A 26,332-nucleotide genomic window follows, 5' to 3' on the forward strand; every position below is an offset into this window, starting at 1 on the left:
CTGATTTGATTAATGAGCAGTTCCTCAGATGACCTCTCAGATTAATAGATGTGGTTGTGGTTGCTATGATAATAAGGAAACCATCATCTTTAATTTTTTTTTCTCTCTGAACGTACAGCTCTCTGTGTTGGGGAAATTATTTCTCCCCTTGTTTGAGTCCAATTATGAACTGTTACACATTTGAGAAGGCAAGGCAAAATTTAGTAGACAAAGGGATTGAACGAAGGATTCTGATCTGGGCAGCCAGGACATTGCCTATCAATTTTCTTTTCTGATTTATTTCACGTAATTTATGTGTTTAATTATTTAGGGAATTGTGAGTTATTTAGTAAAAATTATTGAATACTTTGTAATATGTTAATTTTTCTGTACTTTATGGACGGTGAAACACAACCACAAGCAGTGACGTTGAAATTGGAATTGGTTTATTATTGTCATATGTACTGAGGTACAATGAAAAGCTTGTTTGGCATATCATTGACACAAACCAAATCATTACACAGTGCATTGAAGTAGGACAAGGTAATTCAGTGGTGGTTTGGACATCCTGCAAGCTTAGTGGCTGCACAGGAATGGGGGTGAACTGGGTGTTGCAGGACCTTGCTGGCTGCTAAAGCCATCCTGTCAGCAGCCAGTCACTTGTGGTACATAGGACTGCTCTGTATTATCAGTGAACTTAGGGCAACAGATTCCTTCCACATTTAGCGCTGTACTACGTTTAAGTTATTCACTGAGGTAAACCCCATTCTCTAATGTTGTATTTTGTGTTGTAGGCTCAGCTATACTACCCTGTGCTAACAGCATGATGGCAGAAATATTGGAGAAAAAAGAACAAATGGCCAAAAGGTATTAAAAGTTCAAAATAAATTTATTATCAATGTTACATATATGTCACCATATATGGTATTACATAGTATTGTACAAAATTGACAGCACAGAGATTGGTTATTTTATTCAGCTGGAATACTGTGGCATATAATTTTCACCCAGAGAGTAGCCAGTATAGTGGAATGAACTGCCAGAAAAAGTAATTGAAGTAGGTAAATTGACAGCATTCAAAAACCCCTTGGACAGGTATATGAAAGGCAGTGCTTAGAAAGAGATGGGGTAAATGCTCAGTTAACCATGTTGGTCACTGTTTCCTTGCTCTGAGACCCTAAATGACCTTTTGCCAACTCTCTTCAATCTACCCTGTCACAATATTCTTCATTTTTCAAAGAAAGGTTAAAATAATGTAGCAAAAATTTCACTACTTCAAGATAAATTGTTAATATAAAATCAAATGTAAATATAAGCCTCTAAAATCAGGATTAATTTGTACCTCAGGGCCTGGCCTATTAACTCCCTGTCTGCAAAGCCATTTTCCAATTCTTTCTTTCTTTCTTTTTAAATCTTTTCATTAACTTTCAAATACATAGGCATAGTTACAATATTAATACAGAGAGATTGGGAATACATAGTTGGTAAACAATATATATGAGTATAAGCTATAAATAACCCAGGTGTACTAAGCCTCCCAAACTCTAGATGTATTAAACATGATAGAAAAAAACATATCGAGAAAAACCCCCAAATTAGAAATCAAAAAAAATTTAAACTAATTTAAACAAAACTAAGCTAAACAAAGCTGGGCTATTATATTGCATCGGATACAGTCAATAACTCCGCTCCTCTATCCAAATATTTAAGGATAATAAAAAGGATTCGGAAAAGGTCAAGTTACATCATATGAAAGTGTTGAATAAATGGTCTCCAAGTTTCTTCGAATTTAACCGAAGGGTCAAAAATGACATTTCTGATTTTTTCTGAATTTAAACAAGATATAGTTTGGGAGAACCATTGAAATGTAGTAAGAGGATTAATCTCTTTCCAATTCAATAAAATGGATCTTCTGGCCATTAATGTGACAAATGCAATCATCTGACGAACTGAAGTGGATAGACAACTATGTTCCAACATTGGTAAGCCAAAAATTGCAGTAATAGGATGGGGATGTAAATCAATATTCAAAGCTGTTGAAATAATCTCAAAAATGTCTTTCCAATATTTCTTCAAAAGAGGGCAAAACCAGAACATATGAGTCAAAGAGGCTACTTCCGAATGGCATCTATCACAGACAGGATTTATATGAGAGTAAAAACGAGCTAGCTTGTCTTTCCAATTCTTTTAGTGTGTTTTATTTTATTACAGGTGAGACCTCAATGTAAATTGTTACTAGACTGTTTTATCCCTCTTTCTGTGACCTATATGACTTTGACCATTATTTCACTGTTTATATATCCCCAAAATGTTCTCGCAATGAAGTTCATATAATGCTGGGGCTGACTACTTGTTGTGAGTGAGTCAATTCGTTCTCACTGTCAACAACTGTATTGATTACTATGCGAGCTTCCAGCTGGGTAACTGCATTATTGAGTGTAATCCTAAGCCAGTAGACAAATATGGTTCTCTTAGAGAACATTGAATAAGAACAGGGGATAGTCTCAGACATGATGGCAACATCACTTGCTTCTCAATCTCTGTCAAAGCTCATGCAGCAAGGGTGCCTTTTGCAGTGGAAACTGATGCTATCTCTGTTACAGCACCCCATTGTGAGAATTTTGCCTATCAGGGAGTTGGTTTTGGTAAATTCAAGGCAAAACCAGATTTGTAAAGCAGAAAGTACTTAAAATACAGAGAAGGTTAAACAGAACCTAGAGATTCCTCGAGTAATACAGCTCACAAATATACACTTTAGCCCAGTAGTCCATAGTGATCACAGTGTCCTCCCTGCAAGTCCCAGTTCTCACGTTCACCCCATAACCCTCCATGTACATATCCAAATGCCTCTTAAGTATTGCAGTTGAACCCGTTATAGAAGGAAACTTCTACCTCTTCCGGTAGGTGAAACTTCTAGCTCTTCACCAAACTGAAGAGCTAGAAACATAGAAACATAGAAAATAGGTGCAGGAGTAAGCCATTCGGCCCTTCAAGCCTGCACCGCCATTCAGTATGATCATGGCTGATCATCCAACTCAGAGCCCTGTACCTGCTTTCTCACCATACCCCCTGATCCCTTTAGCCACAAGGGCCATATCTAACTTCCTCTTAAATATAGCCAATGAACCAGCCTCAACTGTTTCCTGTGGCAGAGAATTCCACAGATTCACCACTCTCTGTGTGAAGAAGTTTTTCCTCATCTCGGTCCTAAAAGGCTTCCCCTTTATCCTTAAACTGTGACCCCTCGTTCTGGACTTCCCCAACATTGGAAACAATCTTCCTGCATCTAGCCTGTCCAATCCCTTTAGAATTTTATACATTTCAATAAGATCCCCCCTCAATCTTCTAAATTCCAGTGAGTATAAGCCTATTCGATCCAGTCTTTCTTCATATGAAAGTCCTGCCATCCCAGGAATCAATCTGGTGAACCTTCTCTGTACTCCCTCTATGGCAAGAATGTCTTTCCTCAGATTAGGGGACCAAAACTCCACACAATATTCTAGGTGCGGTCTCACCAAGGCCTTGTACAACTGCAGTAGAACCTCCCTGCTCCTGTACTCAAATCGTTTTGCTATGAATGCCAACATACCATTTGCCTTTTTCACCACCTGCTGTACCTGCATGTCCACTTTCAATGACTGGTGTACAATGACACCCAGGTCTCGTTGCATCTCCCCTTTTCCTAATCGGCCACCATTCAGATAATAATCTGTTTTCCTGTTCTTGCAACCAAAGTGGATAACCTCACATTTATCCACATTAAATTGCATCTGCCATGAATTTGCCCACTCACCTAACCTATCCAAGTCACCCTGCATCCTCTTAGCATCCTCCTCACAGCTAACACCCCCGCCCAGCTTCGTGTCATCCGCAAACTTGGAGATGCTGCATTTAATTCCCTTGTCTAAATCATTAATATATATTGTAAACAACTGGGGTCCCAGCACTGAGCCTTGCGGTACCCCACTAGTCACTGCCTGCCATTCTGAAAAGGTCCCGTTTACTCAGACTCTTTGCTTCCTGTCTGCCAACCAATTCTCTATCCACATCAATACCATACCCCCAATACCGTGTGCTTTAAGTTTGCACAATAATCTCCTGTGTGGGACTTTGTCAAAAGCCTTTTGAAAATCTAAATATACCACATCCACTGGCTCTCCCCTATCCACTCTACCAGTTACATCTTCAAAAAATTCTATAAGATTCGTCAGACATGATTTTCCTTTCACAAATCCATGCTGACTTTGTCCGATGATATCACCTCTTTCCAAATGTGCTGTTATCACATCTTTGATAACCGACTCTAGCATTTTCCCCACCACCGATGTCAGACTAACCGGTCTATAATTCCCCGGTTTCTCTCTCCCTCCTTTTTTAAAAAGTGGGGTTACATTTTCATACGAAGTTTCATACGAAGCAGAGAGGTTCGGCTGAAAGGTTGCTAACAGTAATGCAGTTTCTCTCCGCAGTTGCTGTTAATCCATTGATGATTTTCAGCAGTTTTCTGTTTTCTAACTATAGCCATTTGCATTGTATTGTTTTTGACTTTAATTCCCTTCTGTTTCTCTTTCCATGCAAAAGATACGTCAGCTCCGAAAGGCACACCATTCAAGTTGATTTCATACCCTACATGGATGAGATAGCTGAGCTGATCGGTGTAAAACCCAACATCAGGCACCTCCTCCTCACTGATCCACAGCTGGCATTTCAAGTTTTCCTTGGCCCCTGCACATCTTTCCAGTTTCGATTGACGGGACCTGGAAAATGGCCAAAAGCCCGGGAAACCATCTTGACACAGTGGCACCGCACCATCAAGCCCACTAAAACACGCGTGGTTCCCAGTAGTCAGCAAAATGCCTCTTGGCCAATCCTGCTGAAATTCTTGCCTGTACTGGTGGCGCTCTGTGCTGTTTATCTAATTCTCTATTAGTCAGAAGTCCAACGAGGAGTTCAGCTCGGCTTCTGTTGCCAAGCCAAATAACAATGGAGATTGTTTCGCATCCAATCGTTTCAAATTAATTGTAACTAATTATGTTATTGATTACACTTTGAAAGAACTCAAGTGCCTTGAATGAAACAAACCTGAGGTTTGGTTCTATTGTTTATATTGAATGGAACATCTTGCCAAGAAACAGTCTTTGCTCATTCTATGAGCAAAATGTGCCTTTTTTTCATAATCACTAATTTAAAAAATGTCCTTTTATCATTCAGGAACTGTATGTATATAGCTGGGCATTTAAGTAAATGTGAATCATATAGGCATCCGTTAGTCTCGTAAGACCATGAACTTGCGCCTTGTAAGGTTTCCAGGGCGGAGGCCTGGGCAGGGTTGTATGGGAGACCGGCAGTTGCCTAAGCTGCAAGCCCTCCCCTCTCCACGCCACCGATGTTGTCCAAGGGAAGGGCATTAGGACCCATGCAGCTTGGCACCGGTGATGTCGCAGAGCAATGTGTTGTGAAGTGCTTTGTTAAGTATGTTGTTAAGTGCTCACAACAAGTTGCCTCAGCTGAGGCTCGAACCAGTGACGTTCAGGTTATTGGTCCGATGCCTTATCCGATGCCACGCGCCAACACTATGAATCAAATGTTATTTTAAAATGCTCAGACAATGCTAACTTGGATGACTGAGGGATCTGCACTCCATTTTGAGTTTGCAATTTGGAAATGAAAGAGGTGAAAAAGTGTGATCTCATCTGACTATGGGAAAATACTTCTTCACAAAAGTTGTGCGTTACCCCAGAAGTGGAAGTTAGTAATCTTGTATCAAAATCCTCAGCTTGGTATTGTTGGCTACGCTTAATTATCAAATTTAAGGCTGAGGCATGATCGATCAGTTCTTCTCACACCCTGACCAATATTCTTCACTCAACTAATGGCAAATAATTCAGTTTTATCCTAGAAATTTCTGTTGTATTTGGAGGGATCTACCTGTGATTTTATTAAAAGTAGGAATGCTTCTTTGTTGCGAGAGAGTGCTGGAAGCTTGTTTGGGTTAAAATTTACTGATAATGAGAATTGTATTCCTTTGTAAACCAATTGAGATTAATGTTGTTGTTTCTTCTGAGTCTGTAAGCTATTGTTGGTGGGCTTTTGGGGAGATCGGCGCAAGGGGGTGAGAGAGAGAGGACGCGATGCTGTAAACTGGGCAAGGAACGGACCCCAAGTGGGGGTCTAAGGTCAGGAGGTACCCCGAGGAGAGGAGACGAAGATAGATGTGCTTGGTTGATCACTTCGGGTGGTCCTGAGCTGCGAGTCGAGGAGTTCGGAGGGGATCGAATGGTGGCCAGAAGACTTCAGTAATTGAACTGCAACGGTTGTGCACAAAGTGGTTTGGACTTTGATAAGTTTGGCGCCTTTTCTTTATTTTTTTTTCCTTCATATATACTGTATCGTTATTAATCACAGTTATAGTAACCTTTATAAATTGTACTCATTTAATCACATATGGTGTACTGTCTGTTGTTTTGGGCGAGGCGGGGACATCACACAGCATCCACACCAGCTGATTACCCAGTTTGGCGGGGCCGAAGGCTGCTCCCCCTAGACGAGAATGAGCTGAGCGAGCCTGAGGCGACCCAGGGGGGTACAAGTATATTACTATTTATTTGTGTGTTGTGGAGAACATTCTGAGATATTTACCTAATAATATTCAGACTTTCAATTATCAGAAAATTCTTAAGAATATTTTTTATAATTGGGGTAAATTGATAGCTGAAGTTTATGCAGGCTACCTATTCTGTTTGTATGCTTGCAGAATAAACATATTTGGCTTCGGTTCTCATGTTTACATACATTTAGGGGGTGATTCAATCTGTAAATGTTGACCCAGAGAAGTACACAGATGCAGCTGATTAGGCAAACAACAAGGATTGTGAAATGGATGTATTGTGGCAGTGTGGCTACACGCAGCACTGCAATAACAACACGGAGTCGGTGAGCTGCAGTTGCAAAAGAGATTTATTCAAACTTCGCGGCCTCGCTTTAAAGCCTTCCTGATCCCACCCTCCCCGGGATTCACAGTCCCGTCCCGCGCGCGGGCTTTTCCCCTGGCTGGTGAAGCAGTCTTGGCGCCCTTTTTGGGACCGGCCTCTATGCCGGCGCGCGCCATTTTGTGAGCCGGTTCGAGTGCGCTGGGAAGTGGGTCGCCACATAACCCCCCCCCCCCCCCAGAACCGGCGATACACCCCCCAATGTCCACAGTCTGGGTCGGACTCTGTTTGGGAGGTCTGCCGCGGTGCCGGAATCTCAACCGGCTGCGCCACGTCCACATGGGCCGGTTTGAGTCGGTCCACTGTGAAAACCTCCTCTCTCCCCCCAATGCCTAGCATGAATATGGACCCATTGTTTCTGATTACTGTAAACGGCCCCTCGTAGGGCTGCTGTAGCGGTGTCTGATGTCCGCCCTGTCGTACAAAAACGAACGTACGGTTTTGTAGGTCTTTGGGTACACAGGTCGGGTTCTGCCCATGCCGCGAAGTGGGTATGGGGGCCAGGTTACCGAGCCTCTCGCGTAGTCTGCCCAGGACTGCTGCGGGTTCTTCCTCTTGCCCCCTTGGGGCTGGTATGAACTCTCCTGGGACGACCAGGGGTGCGCCGTACACCAACTCGGCTGACGAGGTGTGCAGATCCTCTTTGGGCGCCGTGCAGATTCCGAGCAGGACCCAGGGAAGCTCGTCCACCCAGTTAAGCCCTTTGAGGCGGGCCATGAGAGCCGACTTCAGGTAACGGTGGAAACGCTCCACCAGTCCGTTCAACTGTGGGTGGTAGGCAGTTGTGTGGTGCAGCTGTGTACCCAAAAGGCTGGCCATAGCTGACCACAGGCTGGAGGTGAACTGGGCGACTCTGTTGGAGGTAATGTGGGCCGGTACACCAAAGCGCGATACCCAGGTGGCAATCAGTGCCCAGGCACAAGATTCGGAGGTGGTGTCGGTGAGCGGGACCGCCTCTGGCCATCTTGTGAACCGGTCCACGATAGTGAGGAGGTGCCGCGCTCCTCGCGACGCTGGCAGGGGGCCCACGATATCCACATGAATATGGTCGAAATGCCGGCGGGTGGGGTGGAACTGCTACGGCAGAGCTTTGGTGTACCGCTGCACCTTGGCTGTTTTGCAGTGCATGCATGTTCTGGCCCATTCACTGACCTGCTTGCGGAGTCCGTGCCAAACGAACCTGTTGGCTACCATCTGGACGTTTGTCCTGATGGAGGGGTGCGCTAAGTTGTGAATGGAGTCAAAAACGCGCCGCCGCCAGGTTGCCGGGACGACGGGGCGGGGTTGGCCTGTGGTGATGTCACAGAGTAGGGTCCTCTCACTTGGGCCTATGGGGAGGTCCTGGAGCTGCAAACCGGAGACTGCAGTCCTGTAACTAGGGATCTCCTCGTCTGCCTGCTGCGCCTCCGCCAGTGCTTCATAGTCTACCCCCTGGGACAGGGCTTGGATGTTAGGGCGGGAGAGGGCGTCCGCCACGACATTGTCCGTTCCCGCGACATGTCAGACATCCGTCGTGTATTCGGAGATGTTGGACAGATGTCGCTGCTGGCGGGACGACCAGGGATCGGACACCTTCGTGAATGCAAAGGTAAGCGGTTTGTGGTCCGTGAACACGGTGAAGGGCCTACCTTCCAAGAAGTACCTGAAATGCCGGATTGCCAGGTATAGCGCCAACAGTTCCTGGTCGAAAGCACTGCATTTGAGCTCGGTGGTCGTAGGTGTTTGCTGAAAAACGCCAGTGGTTGCCAGCGACCCTCGATGAGTTGTTCCAGCACTCCACGGACTGCCGTGTTAGATGCGTCCACTGTGAGGGCAGTAGGGACGTCCATTCTGGGGTGCACTAGCATCGCGGCGTTTGCCAAGGCTTCTTTGGTTTTAACGAAAGCGGCGGCGGACTCCTCATCCCAGGTAATGTCCTTGCCCTTACCCGACATCAGGGCGAACAGGGGGCACATGATTCGGGCAGCTGAAGGGAGGAAGCGGTGGTAGAAATTTACCATACCCACGAATTCCTGAAGGCCTTTGATTGTGTTGGGTCGGGGGAAATGGCGGACCGCGTCTACCTTAGCGGGCAGAGGGGTTGCCCTGTCTTTAGTAATCCTGTGGCCTAGGAAGTCGATGGTGTCGAGCCCGAACTGGCATTTGGCTGGGTTGATTGTCAGGCCGTATTCACTCAGTCGGGCGTAGAGTTGACGGAGGTGGGACAGATGCTCCTGACGACTGCTGCTGGCTATGAGGATGTCGTCCAAATAGATGAAAGCGAAGTCCAGGTCGCGTCTCACCGCATCCATTAACCACTGAAACGTCTGTGCGGCATTCTTTAGGCTGAACGGCATGCGGAGGAACTCAAAAAGGCCGAACGGGGTGATGAGTGCCGTTTTGGGGACGTCGTCCGGATGCATCGGGATTTGATGGTATCCCTGGACGAGGTCTACCTTGGAGAAGATCCGTGCGCCGTGCAGGTTTGCTGCAAAGTCCTGAATGTGCAGCACAGGGTAGCGGTCCGGTGTTGTAGCCTCATTCAGCTTGAGGTAGTCGCCGCATGGTCTCCAGCCCCCGGTTGCTTTGGGCACCATGTGCAGGGGGGAGGCCCATGGGCTGTTGGACCGCCGTATGATCCCCAATTCCTCCATCCTCTTGAACTCCTCCTTCGCCAGTCGGAGCTTGTCTGGGGGAAGCCTTCGAGCACGGGCGTGGAGGGGTGGTCCCTGGGTCGGAATGTGGTGCTGTACGCCGTGTCCGGGCATGGCTGCCGTGAACTGTGGTGCCAGAACCGATGGGAAATCCGTCAGGACTCTGGTGAAGTCATTGTCGGACAGCATGATGGAGTATAGGTGGGGGTCCGGCAACTGGGCTTCACCCAGGGAGAACGTTTGAAAAGTCTCGGCGTGGACCAGTCTCTTCCTGGGCAGGTCAACCAGTAGGCTGTGAGCCCGCAAAAAATCCGCACCCAGGAGCGGCTGGGCTACGGCGGCCAGTGTGAAGTCCCACGTGAACCGGCTGGAGCCGAACCGTAGCTGCACCGGACGGGTGCCATAAGTCCTTATTGTGCTGCCGTTCACGGCCCTCAGGGTGGGACCCAGTGCCCTGTTGCGGGTGTCGTAACTCGTCGGAGGTAAGACGCTGATCTCAGCTCTGGTGTCGACCGAAAAGCGGCGTCCTGACTGCTTGTCCCAGCCATACAGGAGGCTATCCCGATGGCCAGCCGCCATAGCCATCAGCGGCAGCTGGCCCTGGCGTTTCCCGAGAACTTGCAGGTTGGGCTTCTGCGCCCCACCGCTGGTGGTAGAAGCACCATTGTTCGTCGGGCTCCTCACCCCTCCCTCTGGGGTTAGTGGGCTCTGCAGCTGGGCCTGGTCTGGTCTGCTGCTGGGAGCGTGGCCTGGTGATCTGTGCGATGGACGCCCCACTCTCCTTCTTGGCTTTCCACAGCACGTCCACCTGGGCCGCCACCTTCCGGGGGTCGCTGAAATCCGCGTCGGACAGCAGCAGGCGTATGTCCTCGGGCAGCTGCTCCAGGAATGCCTGCTCAAACATGAGGCAGGGCTTGTGACCTCTGGCCAGGGACAGCATTCGTTCATCAAAGCTGATGGTGGCCTGTCCCCCAAACCATCCAGGTGCAGTAAGCGGGCAGCTCGCTCGCGCCGTGAGAGTCCGAAGGTCCTTATGAGCAAGGCTTTGAATTCTTTATATTTGCCGTCCACTGGGGGCAACTGTATGAACTCCTCAACCTGGGCGGCTGTCTCCTGGTCGAGGGAGCTCACCACGTAGTAGTAACCTGTGTCATCAGAGGTTATCTGCCGAATGTGGAATTGGGCTTCTGCTTGCTGGAACCACAGGTGAGGTCGCAACGTCCAGAAGCTTGGCAGTTTTAACGAAACTGCATGAACAGATGCGGCGTCGTTCATCTTCGGCCCAAATATCGTTTGGGCTGTCGGGGTCACCAATTGTAGCAGTGTGTTACACACAGCGCTGAAATAACGACACGCAGTCGGTGAGCTGCAGTTGCAAAAGAGATTTATTCAAACTTCGCGGCCTCGCTTTAAAGCCTTCCTGATCCCGCCCTCCCCGGGCGGGAATGCTGTAGGGGGCACGTATACACAGTTCCGTCCCGCGCGCGGGCTTTTCCCCTGGCTGGTGAAGCAGACTTGGCGCCCTTTTTGGGACCGGCCTCTATGCCGTCGCGCGCCACTTTGTGAGCCGGTTCGAGTGCGCTGGGAAGTGGGTTGCCACAGTATTATGATTCAAGAATGGCAAACATTGCTAATGTTCTAAGTACTGAGATAAGTTTTTTTTAAGACAATTGAAATAGTGAGATTAAATCTTTTGCACCTACTTTTCTGACCTGGTTCTTATTTAATATTTGATTCTTCCTGGCAATAGCTTCCTGCTCAAATTGTTTGTGGTGGCAGGAATTTATTTTTTACACTTATGTGGTCAGGATTATAAGGATTTAAATGTGGTTCCTTTTTGCTAAAGTAGACCAAAATAGTCTGATCTCAGACCTTGTGTGGTACCTAGAGATGTTTTGCAACATTAAAGGTGCTATCTAAATGAAGGCAGAAGATTTACAAAACTACCCCCTATTTTTCCTGTGCAGGAGTCACAATTCCACAAGTGTGGAGAATGCCTGTGATGAGGAAAATGAAGGTTAAGGTTCATCTCATTGTTTAGGGAAGTTTTAACTTAGATAATGACATTATCTAAAACAAAACCCCTCATGTGCAGCCCAGACATTTACATATTTTCCATGCTGAAAGAGCTGCCCAAGTTTATCACACACTGTTTTCACCTACATTATTCCTTTTATAGACAATAGACAATAGACAGTAGGTGCAGGAGTAGGCCATTCAGCCCTTCTAGCCAGCACTGCCATTCATTGTGATCATGGCTGATCATACACAATCAGTACCCCGTTCCTGCCCTCTCCCCATATCCCTTGACCCCGCTATCTATAAGAGCTCTATCTAACTCTCTCTTGAATGCATCCAGAGACTTGGCCTCCACTGCCTTCTGGGGCAGAGCATTCCACATATCCACCACTCTCTGGGTGAAAAAGTTTTTCCGCATCTCTGTTCTAAATGGTCTACCCCTTATTCTTAAACTGTGGCCTCTAGTTCTGGACTCACCCTTCAGCGGGAATGTGCTTCCTGCCTCCAGTGTGTCCAATCCCTTAATAATCTTATATGTTTCAATCAGATCCCCTCTCATCCTTCTAAATTCCAGTTTATACAAGCCCAGTCGCTCCAATCTTTCAACATATGACAGTCCCGCCATTCTGGGAATTAACCTTGTGAACCTACGCTGCACTCCCTCAATAGCAAGAATGTCCTTCCTCAAATTTGGAGACCAAAACTGCACACAATACTCCAGGTAGGGTCTCACCAGGGCACTGTACAGCTGCAGAAGGACCTCTTTACTCCTATACTCAATTCCTCTTGTTATAAAAGCTAGCATGCCATTAGCTTTCTTCACTGCCTGCTGTACCTGCATGCTTGCTTTCATTAACTGATGTACAAGAACACCTAGATCTCGTTATACTTCCCCTTTTCCTAAATTGACTCCATTTAGATAGTAATCTGCCTTCCTGTTCTTACCACCAATGTGGATAACCTCACAGTTATCCACATTAAACTGCATCTGCCATACATTTGCCCACTCACCCAACCTCTCCAAGTCACCCTGCATTCTCATAACATCCTCCTGACATTTCACACTGCCACCCAGCTTTGTGTCATCAGCAAATTTGCTAATGTTGTGGTACCCCACTGGTCACAGCCTGCCATTCCGAAAGGGACCCGTTAATCACTACTCTTTGTTTCCTGTCAGCCAGCCAATTTTCAATCTATGTCAGTACTCTGCCCCCAATACCATGTGCCCTAATTTTGCCCACTAATCTCCTATGTGGGACTTTATCAAAAGCTTTCTGGAAGTCCAGGTACACTACATCCACTGGCTCTCCCTTGTCCATTTTCATAGTTACATCCTCAAAAAACTCCAGAAGATTAGTCAAGCATGATTTTCCCTTCATAAATCCATGCTGACTCGGACTGATCCTTCTACTGCTATCCAAATGTGTCGTAATTTCCTCTTTTATAATTGACTCCAGCATCTTTCCCACCACTGACGTCAGGCTAACCGGTCTATAATTCCCTGTTTTCTCTCTCCCTCCTTTCTTGAAAAGTGGGACAACATTAGCCACCCTCCAATCAGCAGGAACTGTTCCTGAATCTATAGAACATTGGAAAATGATTACCAATGCATCCACAATTTCTAGAACCACCTCTTTAAGTACCCTGGGATGCAGACCATCAGGTCCCGGGGACTTATCAGCCTTCAGATTCAACAGTCTGTTCAACACCATTTCTTGCCTAATATAAATTTCCTTTAGTTCATCCTTTACCCTAGTTCCTTTGGCCACTATTACATCTGGGAGATTGTTTGTGTCTTCCCTAGTGAAGACAGATCCAAAGTACCTGTTCAACTCATCTGCCATTTCCTTGTACCCCATAATAAATTCACCCGTTTCTGTCTTCAATGGCCCAATTTTGGTCTTAACTATTTTTTTGCTATTCACATACCTAAAGAAGCTTTTCCTATCCTCCTTTATATTCTTGGCTAGTTTACCTTCGTACCTCATTTTTTCTTGGCGTATTGCCTTTTTTGTTATCTTCTGTTGCTCTTTAAAAGCTTCCCAGTCCTCCGGTTTCCCGCTCATCGTTGCTATGTTATACTTCTCTTTTATTTTTATACTGCCCTTTACTTCCCTCGTCAGCCATGGCCACCCCTTACTCCCCTTAGGATTTTTCTTCCTCTTTGGAATGAACCGATCCTGCACCTTCTGCATTATTCCCAGAAATACCTGCCATTTTTGTTCCACTGTCTTCCCTGCTAGGGTATTGTTCCATTGAACTTCGGCCAGCTCCTCCCTCGTAGTTCCACAGTTCCCTTTGTTCAACTGTAATACTGACACATCTGATTTTCCCTTCTCCTTCTCAAATTGTAGGTTAAAACATATCATATTATGGTCACTACCTCCTAATGGTTCCTTTACCTCGAGGTCCCTGATCAAATCCGGTTCATTGCACAACACTAAATCTAGAATTGTCTTCTCCCTGGTAGGCTCCAGTACAAGCTGTTTGCACTCCACAAACTCCCTTTCTTGGGGTCCAGCACCATTCTGATTCTCCCAGTCTACCTGCATGTTGAAATCCTCCATGACAACAGTATCATTACCTTTGCGACATGCCAATTTTAACTCTTCATTCAACTTACACCCTACATCCAGACTGCTGTTTGGGGGCCTGTAGATAACTCCCATTAGGGTCTTTCTACCCTTAGAATTTCTCAGTTCTATCCATACTGACTCTACATCCCCAGATTCTATGACCCCCTCACAAGGGACTGAATATCATTCATCACCAACAGAGCCACCCCACCCCCTCTGCCAGTCAGTCTGTCCTTTCAATAAGATGTATATCCTTGAATATTCATTTCCCAGGCCCTGTCCGCTTGAAGCCATGTCTCAGTTATTCCCACAACATCGTACTTGCCAATTTCCAACTAAGCCTCAAGCTCATCTACTTTATTCCTTATACTTCGTACATTCATATATAATACTTTTCATTCGGTACTCCCCTCTCCTTTCATATCAATTCCTATTTCATTTGGCCATACTGTATGATCTCTTCTTGAGCTTTCTACTCCATTGATTCTGTTGTCCTTTTTAACTTTTCTTATTTTCACTTTCCCTTTAACTCCATTCTTATATTTCCAGTTCATCCCCTCCCCCCCCACCCCCCACTACTTAGTTTAAACACATCCGTGTTGCAGTGGCAAACCTGTCTGCCAGAATGCTGGTCCCCCGCTTATTAAGATGCAACCCATCCCTTTTCCCTTTTGACAATAGACAATAGACAATAGGTGCAGAAGTAGACCATTCGGCCCTTCAAGCCTGCACCACCATTCTGAGATCATGGCTGATCATCTACTATCAATACCTGGTTCCTGCCTTGTCCCCATATCCCTTGATTCCCCTATCCATAAGATACCTATCTAGCTCCTTCTTGAAAGCATCCAGAGAATTGGCCTCCACTACCTTCCGAGGCAGTGCATTCCACACCCCCACAACTCTCTGGGAGAAGAAGTTTTTCCTTAACTCTGTCCTAAATGACCTACCCCTTATTCTCAAACCATGCCCTCTGATACTGGACTCTCCCAGCATCTGGAACGTATTTCCTGCCTCTATCTTGTCCAATCCCTTAATAATCTTATATGTTGCAATCAGATCCCCTCTCAATCTCCTTAATTCCAGTGTGTACAAGCCCAGTCTCTCTAACCTCTCTGCGTAAGACAGTCCGGACATCCCAGGAATTAACCTCGTGAATCTACGCTGCACTTCCTCTACAGCCAGGATGTCCTTCCTTAACCCTGGAGACCAAAACTGTACACAATACTCCAGGTATGGTCTCACCAGGGCCCTGTACAAATGTACCAATGCCATCAAAGGAGAATGTTTCATTCAAAAACATTCCAAAGTTTTAAAAAGTTAATAACACTATTATAAAAATGTGAACAAGTATTGGCCTTCTTTATTTGAGCATTCAATTTTATACAATAATCTTATTCCCTTGATTAAACTGCAAACTAAGCTTTCAATTAACTCAGAAATAGCACTCCTGGTATGTTACCATAGTTGATAGTTACTTGACAACATTTAGAAATCTGGACAATAGCCCTGAAGATCAAAAGGTTGAATCCCACTAAAGGAAGTTGTAGTTTGCAATAGTCAAGGTAATTGAATAAATCTGAAATTAAAAAACATTTATCAATGGTACCGATTATGAAATGACTGGATATTAATGCCCTTTGGCAAAGGAAAATTGCTAATTTTACTCTGGCCTGTTTGTGTCTGCAAGACATTTGGCTGTTAACTACTCTCTGAAATAGCATGATGGGGGAATTAGGGATAGACAATAGGTGCTAAGTGGTCCCCAGCCATGAATGAATAAATTCACAAAAAGCATATGAGTTGATAACCCTTTTGTACACAGCTTCGGCATTGCTATATATCTCTGCAATAGTGAGTGATTACAAGAGTGTGCATACAATCTATTGAAATAAATAGTTCTCTTTCCCTGATAGAGCTATTCTGCTGAAGTTTTATAAACAGACAGTGTCTACCGTTCAGATGTACACTGCTTCTAAATTGTATGTTGGGTATGGTCTTGCTAAATGATAATTTTCATACTGCAACAGTATGAATCAATGGGTCACACATGGTCCAATTTAGAGAACAGCAGTGCGGGATCATTTGATGAAATCCAGAACAAGTGGAATGAAAGTCAAATAAGGTATTATGTTGTACAGGCGACATGGTTTATCAAAATCACAAAGACAAAGAAATTGAATATTGTTTCCAGCCTTTTCTATATACAACATACATGTAAGTTTGAAGATCTTTAATTTCCAATATAATGAGCTCCACCATCTTTATTTGTCTCACAAATGAAGAACGTTAGGCCATTTAACATGGTACTTCAATATTGTTTTCGAAGTTCACAACATTGGCCACGGTCTTCCATCTTCAGCCTCATCAGTCGCATGTAATTACTGCTCTTCTTTCATAACCAGTGCTCCTGTTTATACAGCTTAGAAAGTCACATTCTTATAAATCTTTACCAATGCATTTAAGAGTTATGCATCCCTTTCAGAGCACAGTGCATTATTTTTTATTTTTCTTTTCACAATATATAAATCTATATTTTATATTTAATTTTGCTTTCTTGAGTACAATAGAATGAGAGGTAATCTCACTGCAGCATAATTTTTTTACAGGATAAATGTGGAGTTGATTTTGTCCTGGCCTCAAAAATAAGGGGTTACTAGCTAGGACAGAGATAAGAAGAAATTTCTTAACCCTGAGTGCGCTGAATTTCTGGAACACTCTGCCCAAGCTGTAGAGGTACAGTTGTTGAGTAATATTCAAGGGGGAGATCATTTGGGAGAGGGGATCACACAGGGATAGGACAGAAACCATGAATGACCATAGCGAGTATAGAGGAATGAAGAGACCCTGGTGTACAAGTCCAAAGATCCCTGAAGGTAGATAGTAGGTGAAGAATTGATATAGGATGGTTGCCTCCATTAGCCAAGGTATAGAATAGAAGTGCAGATGGTCATGATACAATTTCAAAACATATTGATAGGGCCACCACTGGAATATTATATACGATTCCAGTTGCCACACTACAGAAAGATGTAATTGTACTGAAAAGGCTGCAGAGGGCATCCACTAGGAGAAACTGGAAAGGCTGGAATATTTTCTTTAGCACAGAGTAACATTGGAGGGAAGGGGGTATCTAAATCAGGGGTTCCCAACCTGGGTCTCCAGACCCCTTGCTTAATGTATTGGTCCATGGCATAAAGAGCTCTGGGAACCCCAGATCTAAATGGAGATATACAAAGATAGGGTAGATCATAAGAAACTTTTCCACATGCTGAGGTGTCTAAAGGTAGAGAGTGTAGGTTTAAGGTGAGGTTTAGAGTGGATCTGAGGAAGAATTTCCTGACCTAGAGTGCACTGCTTGAGGAGATGGTGGAGGAAAATACTTTACAACATTCAAGAATCACAGAATACAAAGTTGATGCAGAAAAGTGGTGCTGAGGAAAAAGATCAGTCATGATTTTTTTTGAATGGTAGGCCAAATTCAAGAGACTGACACAAAATAACTTCATTAAATTTGCTTGGTCACGTGACATGAGCACCATTGTCCAGGCTGGAACTTATTGTCTATCCCCTCAGAAAATGCTGCCTTACTTGGCTGAAACAATTGAACACTTTCCTATGCCATTTCAAAGAACAATCAAATCACTACCACTTAATAACATCACAATGAAACAGATTCTTTACTTATGGACATTATTGACACAGTTGTGCTTTTACAATAATCCAGCTGTTTACTGAGTTCATCATTTTAATGCCAGAATTTACTGAGCTGAATTGAAATTTTGAAGTCACCGTAGAATTTTAATTCAGATTTGGAAACAGCAGCATGAAGTATACAGAACTAAGTACGCTTAAACATTTCTATTGTCATTTTCGGCAAAGAATGGTAATATGAACATAGTAGCAAATTAAACATTAATTGCAATTATCTTGATTTTTTTTTTCAATTCATTCAGTCGACCTTTTCTTGTAACCCAACAATGTTATCATCAGATAGAGTGGACAGGGAGTATCTGTTTCCCAGAGTGGAATTGTCTAGTTCCAGAGGGCATGCTTTGAAGGTGAGAGGGGGTAGGTTCACAGGGGATGTGAGGGGTAAGTTTTTTTTACTCAGAGAGTGGTGGATGCCTGGAATGCACTGTGGTGGTAGAAGCAAATACATTAGAGACTTTTAGGAGATGTTGAGATAGGCACATGAGTATGAGGAAGGTGGAGGGGTATGTACACTGTGTAGGTGGGAGGAATTCGATTTTGGGTGTTTCTGATTTGATTTTAGCTGGTTCGGCACAATGTTCTGGGCCAGAGGACCTATTGCTGTGCTGTTCTATGTTTTAATCACCTATTTACTGTAATCCGACATTAATCGCACCTTCCCATCCCCTCACACAGATTCTACCACTCATTTGGAGCAATGTAATTGGCCAAATAACCTCCCAACTTGGGAAGTGGGAGGAAACTGGAGAACTTAGAGAAAACCCACATTGTCATAGGGAGACAAACAGCACTGGAGGTCAAGATTGTGCCTGGGCCCATGAACTGTGAGGCAACAATGCCACTATCTGTACTACTGTGTTGCCCAAATAATGAAAGCAGTGCAGATTATAAATAACTTTAATAATAAATAATACTAGTAATATTTTTGCTTAAAGCATTTTGATTTCTATGAATTATTTTGGAAATTCTAGCAATTTGATCTGATCTTCTTATTACTTTACCTGTTGCTCTGAAAGAACATTTCATCAAGGAACAACTTTAATAAGTTGCTGCCAGTTTAAGATAATGGGCAGAAGAACTGAAACAAACCTAAAGATAACTTTCTTCTGCAACAAAATGTCATAAAAATAAGAATAAGATTTTGATGAGAAATGTTACTTCATATCAGAAAGCTCTCATGTTAACTGAGTTTTTCTTTCTCGACAGACGCTGCTTGAACTGTTGGTTATTTCCTATCTTTTGGGGTTTTTTTGCATTTGTATGATTCCATTCTTGGCCCCCAGGACTTTACAAAGTGTTCTATGTTTTTTTTTAATTAATGAGATCTAGAGCATAATAGGCCCTTCTGTAACTTCGAGCTATGCTGCCCAGCAACCCCTGATTTAACACTAGCCTAAACACAGGATAATTTACAATAACCAATTAACCTACCAACAGGTACGTCTTTAGACTGTGGGAGGAAACCAGAGTACCCAGAGGAAACCTATGAAGTCATGCAGAGAACATACAGTACAAACTCTTTACAGGCAGTGGCAGAAATATTGTTAATATGCGGTTAATTTTGTAGTACTATTGTAAATTATGTGGCTACCAATTTAAGTAGAGCTACTTCCCTCAAGTGATAGTGAAAAAAAATGACCAGTTTATGTGCTGGGGGTTAGATATTGGAACTAGATACTGGCTGGAGTACTGAACAGAAAACTCTCCTACTCACCTTTGAATCATGCCATGGGATCATTAGTACACAAAGGACTATCTCGAAAGGCTTCAGCTTTGTATCTTGTCTAGGAGGTGACTCTGCTGGCTGCAACACTCTCATAATATGGCAGCACACAGCACTCCCTCAGTGCTGACCTGAAGTGCTCAACCCAACAGGACTTGAACCTCCTATCAACCATGCTTTGGATCTTTCCGAGAGCACCCACTCCGAGACCTGAACATTGTCGTTCTCAACTGGCACACGGACAGCCCTTGATGTTGGGTGCCTATGAGCACTTGCCTAAAATCATTTGTAGAATCGGATCGTGATCTCTTTGATGTAAATCTTGCTCTTGGCTACACGCAGGTGGCTCCATGAAGTCTCCAGGGATGTAGAAATTGTCATATATTACTGGTCAGACCTAGAGAGCATGCAAGTGTCAGACCAGCACTCGGACGTAGCTGACACTAGCTCCAGTTGAAACATTTAAGTTGTCACTCTCCCTTCACAATTATGTCTGGCCCACCAGTAATTGCCAGCATTTCCCACTTATATCTCTGATTTCCAGCATCTGCAGTGGTTTGCTTTTCCACTGGTCATGTAAGACCTTTTTTGGGTAGGGCTGTCAAGGAACATGCAGCAAATGAGGGCTAGATCAGCTAGGGTTCAAAACAGCCATGAATTCAATGGGAGCAAGTCCCTGGGGCTAACTTATCAACTCTTGTTATCACATTCCTAACAAGCTCTGACACTGCTCTTCCCTTTCGCGACCTCCCTGTCTCCATCTCTGGAGACAGTCTATCTACCGATATTTTTAATTAACCCACTGACTCTCACTGCTATCTGGACTATACCACTTCACAACCCATCACTTGCAAAAATGCCAATCCCTTTTCTCAGTTCCTTCATCTCTGCAGCATCTGCCCTCAAAATGAAGCTTTTCTTTCCAGAACAATATGGGCCAATTTACAATGATCAATTAATGTACTGATCAGTACGTCTTTACATGGGAGGAAACCAGAGCACCCAAAGAAAACCTACACATTCCATGGGGAGGAAATACAGACGTCTTACAGGTGACGTCAAAATTGAACTCTGAATTCTGGAGCCGCAAGCTGTAACGATGTTGTGCTAACCGCTGCAGCACTGTAGGTGTTAGAGAAAAAACAACAAAGGCGTTTTGGGACAGACTTGTTAATCATCCCATAAAAGTCAAATTCAAATTGCCTTCAAATGTATAATGTAAAAAGTTGTAGAATTTAGATCTGTACTTGATTTTCAAAAGACATCATACAAAAGTTTCCACAAACTAAGGGCTCACAGGATCAGGTGTAATATATTGGCATTGATAGAGGATTGGTTAAAGGACATAAAACAGAGTAGCAGGAAAAGAATTTTTTTTCCCAGTGGGGTATTCAATGACCAGCAATGAAACGGAGGTGCTGAACAAAGGGCCCCTCCAATTTACGACAGATCTCGCCAATGTAGGGGAAGCCGCATCGAGAGCATTAGATAGAATAGACGAGCCCAGCAGATTCACAGGTGATGAGCTGCTTCACCTGGGAGGACTGATTGGGGCCCTGAATGGAGTTGACAGAGGAGATGAGTTGCCAGGGGTGGCACTTTTGGCTGCTCGCAGGGATAAGTGCTGGGAGGCAGATTAGTGGGGGCGGGGGGGGACACAAATAGACAAGGGAATCGTGGAGGGAGCGATCCCTGCAGAAAGCAGAGGGGAGGGACGTAAAGGTATGTTTGGTGATAGGATCCCTTTGGAGATGAGAATGATGATATAGGATAGAAACAGGAATCAAATGTTTTAGTTTTATTTATTGAGATACAGTGAAATGGCTTGTGATAGGCAGATGTAGTAAGGGAAGAATATGTACACAATGCTGGAAGAACTCAGCAGGTCAGGCAGCATCTGTGAGAAAAGAGTAGCCAGTGTTTCGGGCCGAGACCCTTCATCAGGAATGGGGGGAAGAGAGGACTGAAGCCCAGTAATAGAGATAGGGGAGGGGGGTAGGGCCTAGAGGCGCCAGGTGGAAAACCAATCAGAGGAAAGATAAAAGGGGGGAGGAGATAAGCATGAAAGAACTGTAGCGATAAAGAAGCAGGAAGTTGAAAGATGAGAGAGGCAGAGAGGGACCTGGGATAGGGGGAGGGGGAGGGGGAGGGAATTACCAGAAATTGGAGAATTCAATGTTCATACCACCAGGCTGGAGGCTACCCAGACGGTAGATGAGGTGTTGCTCCTCCAACCTGAGTTTGGCCTCATTGTGGCAGTAGAGGAGGCCATGTATGGACATATCTAGATGGGAATGAGAGGCAGAGTTGAAGTGGGTGGCAAACGGGAGGTCCTGTCTATTGTGACGGACGGAGCGGAGGTGCTCAACGAAGCGGTCCCCCAATCTGCGTTGGGTCTCGCCAAACCGGGAGCACTGGATGCAATAGACGACTCCAGCAGACTCGCAGGTGAAGTGTTGCCTCACCTGGAAGGACTGTCTGGGGCCCGGAATGGTGGTAAGGGGGGAGGTGTGGGGACAGGTGTAACATTTGCGCTTTCAGGGATAAGTGCCAGGTGGGAGTTCTGTGGGGAGGGACGTGTGGACCAGGTAGTCGCGGAGGGAACGATCCCTGCGAAAAGCTGAGGGGGGTAGGGAGGGAAAGATGTGCTTGGTGGTGGGGTCCTGTTGAAGGTGGCGGAAGTTGCGGAGGATAATGTGTTGGATCCGGAGGCTGGTGGGGTGGTAGGTGAGGACAAGGGGAACCCTGTCCCTGTTGTGGTGACAGGTGGATGGGTTAAGGGCTGAAGTGTGGGAAGTGGAGGAGATGTGGGTGAGGGCATCTTTGATGACACCATAAGGGAAATCACGATCCTGAAAGAAAGAGGACATTTGAGAAGTCCTGGAACAGAAATACTTATCCTGGGAGCAGATGTGGCAGAGACGGGGGAACTGGGAATAGGGAATGGCATTTTTGCATTGGGCAGGGTGGGAAGATGTATAGTCAAGGTAGCTATGGGAGTCAGTGGGTTTGCAGAAGATGTCAGTGACAATAGACAGGACCACCCGGTTGCCACCCACTTCAACTCTGCCTCTCATTCCCATCTAGATATGTCCATACATGGCCTCCTCTACTGCCATGATGAGGCCAAACTCAGGTTGGAGAAACAACACCTCATCTACCGTCTGGGTAGCCTCCAGCCTGGTGGTATGAACATTGAATTCTCCAATTTCCAGTAATCCCTTCCCCCTCCCCCTATCCCAGGTCCCTCTCTGCCTCTCTCCCCTTTCAACTTTCTGCTTCTTTATCTCTACACTTCTTTCATGCTTATCCCCTCCCCCCTTTATCTTTTCTCTGATTGGTTTTCCACCTGGTGCCTCTAGGCCCTACCCCCTCCCCTATCTCTATTACTGGGTTTTGGCCCTCTCTTCCCCCCCCCCCATTCCTGATGAAGGGTCTCGGCCCAAAACATTGGCTACTCTTTTCTCACAGATGCTGCCTGACTTGCTGAGTTCTTCCAGCATTGTGTACGTATTCTTTGATCCACAGCATCTGCAATTGTATTTTTGTGTAGTAAGGGAAGATACCTATGTGAAGAAGAATGGGAAAACAAGAATTTATGTAGTAGAATTGTGTAAATGTTAGTATTGGCAGGGTTTTGAGACTGTAAGGTATAGGTGCAGCTAGAAAGAATGAGAAGGGTAAGTTTTGCTGCAATTAGACAGGACTTTGCTGAAACCAAATTATCTTATGTGATTTTCCATGAGAAATCTATGTGGTTCTGCTCTCTCTGCTCCTTGGGAAAGATATACTTGATGTTAGAAGTGACCCAGCATGGATTCAACAAGTAACAATGGGTTTGCCTATGAGAAGAGCCAGTGCACATATTCCCACAGAAAGACAGAAGAGTTAGAGGTTCTACATTGAAATCAGTAAGACTTTGTAAGGATTACTATACAGATAATGTGATGCCCACACCTCTCTTAGGAGAGTCTAAATTACAGAGTATTATTTCAAGATAAAATATTGGTCACATAGAACTTAGGTAAAACATTGTAACCATAACATAATGAACCTTTGGATAACTCTGCAAAGAGGACTACAAATACACTTATATTGGTGGTTAAAATGCACCATGTATATTTGGTCATCATAATGGAAATTAGGGTGGGAAGATGCACTTAGGGCAGTGTATCAACAATGATCTTATTGAACAAAGTAGGAGGCCAGCCTCCTATTGTTTTTATTTCCTAGGATCTTATGTTAAAAATGAAATCCACTAAAAACTTTGGGAAAAACCCAGTGTTGGGAATTATCGCCAACAAAATAAGAAATCCCATGCATGCTCAATATTTATGGGGTCCTAGTGATGAAAATCCTGAATTTGTGAACCAAATAAGAAGCCCCTGGACTCACTACAGCCTATTATGGAGCTTTGTCAACAGTTCAGCACCAGATTCACTAAATCCAGCTGGAAAATCTGCATGCCTGAACATTGGGTAAACTAGGACTAACTTCTGTGGTCTTTCATTTTGTTCTTGATCCATTCCTTCTTTGACATAGGAATGCTCTGGTGTATATAGATCAGGATTTGAGAGTGATGGGAGGATGTGGAGAAAGAATAAAGAGTTTTAGTGACCTGTATGATGCTTGAATATTATTTGAAAATTTCTAAGAGACTGTCTCCTAATTTAGTGTAACAATGAACAAATTAATTTGTATGGGTTTCCAAGTCTATCTGCTGGGCCCCCAGTCTTTGGACCATCCCAATCATTTTATCTGGTACTCCCATTGTGGCCTTCTGTATATTGGTGAGACTCAACGTAGATTGGGAGACCGCTTTGCTGAGCAGCTACACTCCGTCCGACAGGAAAAGTGGAATCTCCCGGTAGCTACCCACTTCGATTCTAGTTCCCATTCCGACATGCCAGTCCGTGGCCTCCTCTACTGCCATGATGAGGCCACACTCAAGTTGCATGAGCAACAACTTATATTCCATCTGGTCAGCCTCCAACCTAATGGCATGAACATGAATTTCTTGAAATTCCGATAATTGCCCCCCCTTCACCATTCCCATTTCTGTTTCCCTCTTGCACCTCATCTCCTTACCTGCCCATCACCTCCCCCTTCCCTTTCTTCCATGGCCTTCTGCCCTCTCCCATCAGATTCCCCCTTCTCCAGCCCTTTCTCCCTTTCACCTATCGGTTTCCCAGCTCTTTACTTCACCCCTCCCCTCTCCCAGTTTCACCTATCACCAACTGCCTTGTGCCTCTTTCTACCCCTCCCCTCCTTGCTCTAACTTCTCATCTTTTTTTCCAGTCTTGATGAAGAGTCTCGGCCCGAAACGTCGACTGTTTACTCTTTTCCACAGAGTTCCTCCAGCATTTTGTGTGTCCAAGACAATCCAAGACACGCACACAAAGTGCTGGAGGAAATCAGCAGGCCAGGCAGCATCGATGGAAAAAGAGTGCAGTCAATGTTTTGGGCCGAGACCCATTAGCAGGGCTGGAGAAAAAAAGATGAGGGGTAGAGCTAAAAGGTGGGGAGAGGAGGGGAAAGAGAAACACGAGATGATAGGTGAAACCGGGAGGGGGACAGGTGAAGTAAGGAACTGGGAGATTGATTGGTCAAAGAGATACAGGGCTGGAGAAGTGTGGGGGGGGGGGGAAGTCTAATAAAAAAGGACAGAGGGCCATGGAAGAAAGAAAAGGGGGAGGAGCACCAGAGGGAGGCGATGGGCAGGTCAGGAGATAAGGTGAGAGAGGGAAAAGGGTGATAGGGAATGGTGAAGGGGGGGGGCATTACCGAAAGTTTGAGAAATTGATGTTCATGCCATCAGGTTGGAGGCTATCCAGATGGAGTATAAGGTGTTGCTCCTCCAACCTGAGTGTGGCCTCATCACGACAGTAGAGGAGGCCATGGATGGACATATCGGAATGGGAATGGGAAGTGGAATTAAAATGGGCGGCCACTGGGAGATCCCGCTTTCTCTGGCGGATGGAGGAGATCAGCGAAGCAGTCTCCCAATCTACGTCAGGTCTCACCAATATTTGACCCCAACAGACTCACAGGTGAAGAGCTGCCTCACCTGGAAGGACTGTTTGGGGTCCTGAATGGTAGTGAGGGAGGAAGTGTAGGGGTAGCTATGGCACTTGTTCCGCTTGCAAGGATAAGTGCCAGGAGAAAGATCAGTGGGGAGGGGCAAAAGGACAAGGGAGTTGAGTAGGGACCGACCCCTGCGGAAAGCAGAAAGTTGGGGGGAAATCCTGATGTGCTTGGTGGTGGGATGATAGGTGAGGATGAGGAACACTATCCCTGGTAGGGTGGTGGGAGGATGGGGGTGAGAGCAGACATGTGTGAAATGGAAGAGATGCGGTTGAGGGCAGCGTTGCTGGTGGAGGAAGGGAAGCCCCTTTCTTTGAAGAAGGAGGACATCTTCATTCTGGAATGAAGCCTCATTCTGGGAGCAGATGCGGCAGAGACGAGGAATTGAGAGAAGGGATTGGTATTTTTTCAAGTAACAGTGTGGCAGGAGGTATAGTCCAGATAACTGTGAGAGTCTATGGGTTTTTAATTTTATACCAATAGATAAGCTGTCTCCAGAGATTGAGACAAAGAGATTGAGAAAGGGGAGGGAGGTGTCGGAAATGGACCTGGTAAATCTGAGGGCATGGTGGAAGTTGGATGCAAAGTGGTTGAAGTTGACGAGTTCAGCACAGG

The 26,332-nt window shown here is 45.1% G+C and overlaps 1 protein-coding gene across 1 annotated transcript in view; it reads left to right on the plus strand.

The window, feature by feature from the left end:
• The window catches only part of LOC140737397 (flavin-containing monooxygenase 5-like), a 138,083-nt gene extending 131,725 nt beyond the window's left edge, over positions 1 to 6,358 (plus strand). Inside the window, exons 10-11 of the mRNA XM_073063881.1 lie at positions 774 to 846; positions 4,561 to 6,358. Coding sequence (XP_072919982.1) covers positions 774 to 846; positions 4,561 to 4,909 — 422 coding nt within the window. The 3' untranslated portion in view covers positions 4,910 to 6,358. The remainder of the gene's footprint in view (positions 1 to 773; positions 847 to 4,560) is intronic.
• The last annotated feature ends 19,974 nt before the right edge of the window (positions 6,359 to 26,332 follow it).

The sequence above is a fragment of the Hemitrygon akajei genome, chromosome 12 (assembly GCF_048418815.1).
Source record: "Hemitrygon akajei chromosome 12, sHemAka1.3, whole genome shotgun sequence".
In the NCBI taxonomy this organism is placed as follows: Eukaryota; Metazoa; Chordata; class Chondrichthyes; order Myliobatiformes; family Dasyatidae; genus Hemitrygon; species Hemitrygon akajei.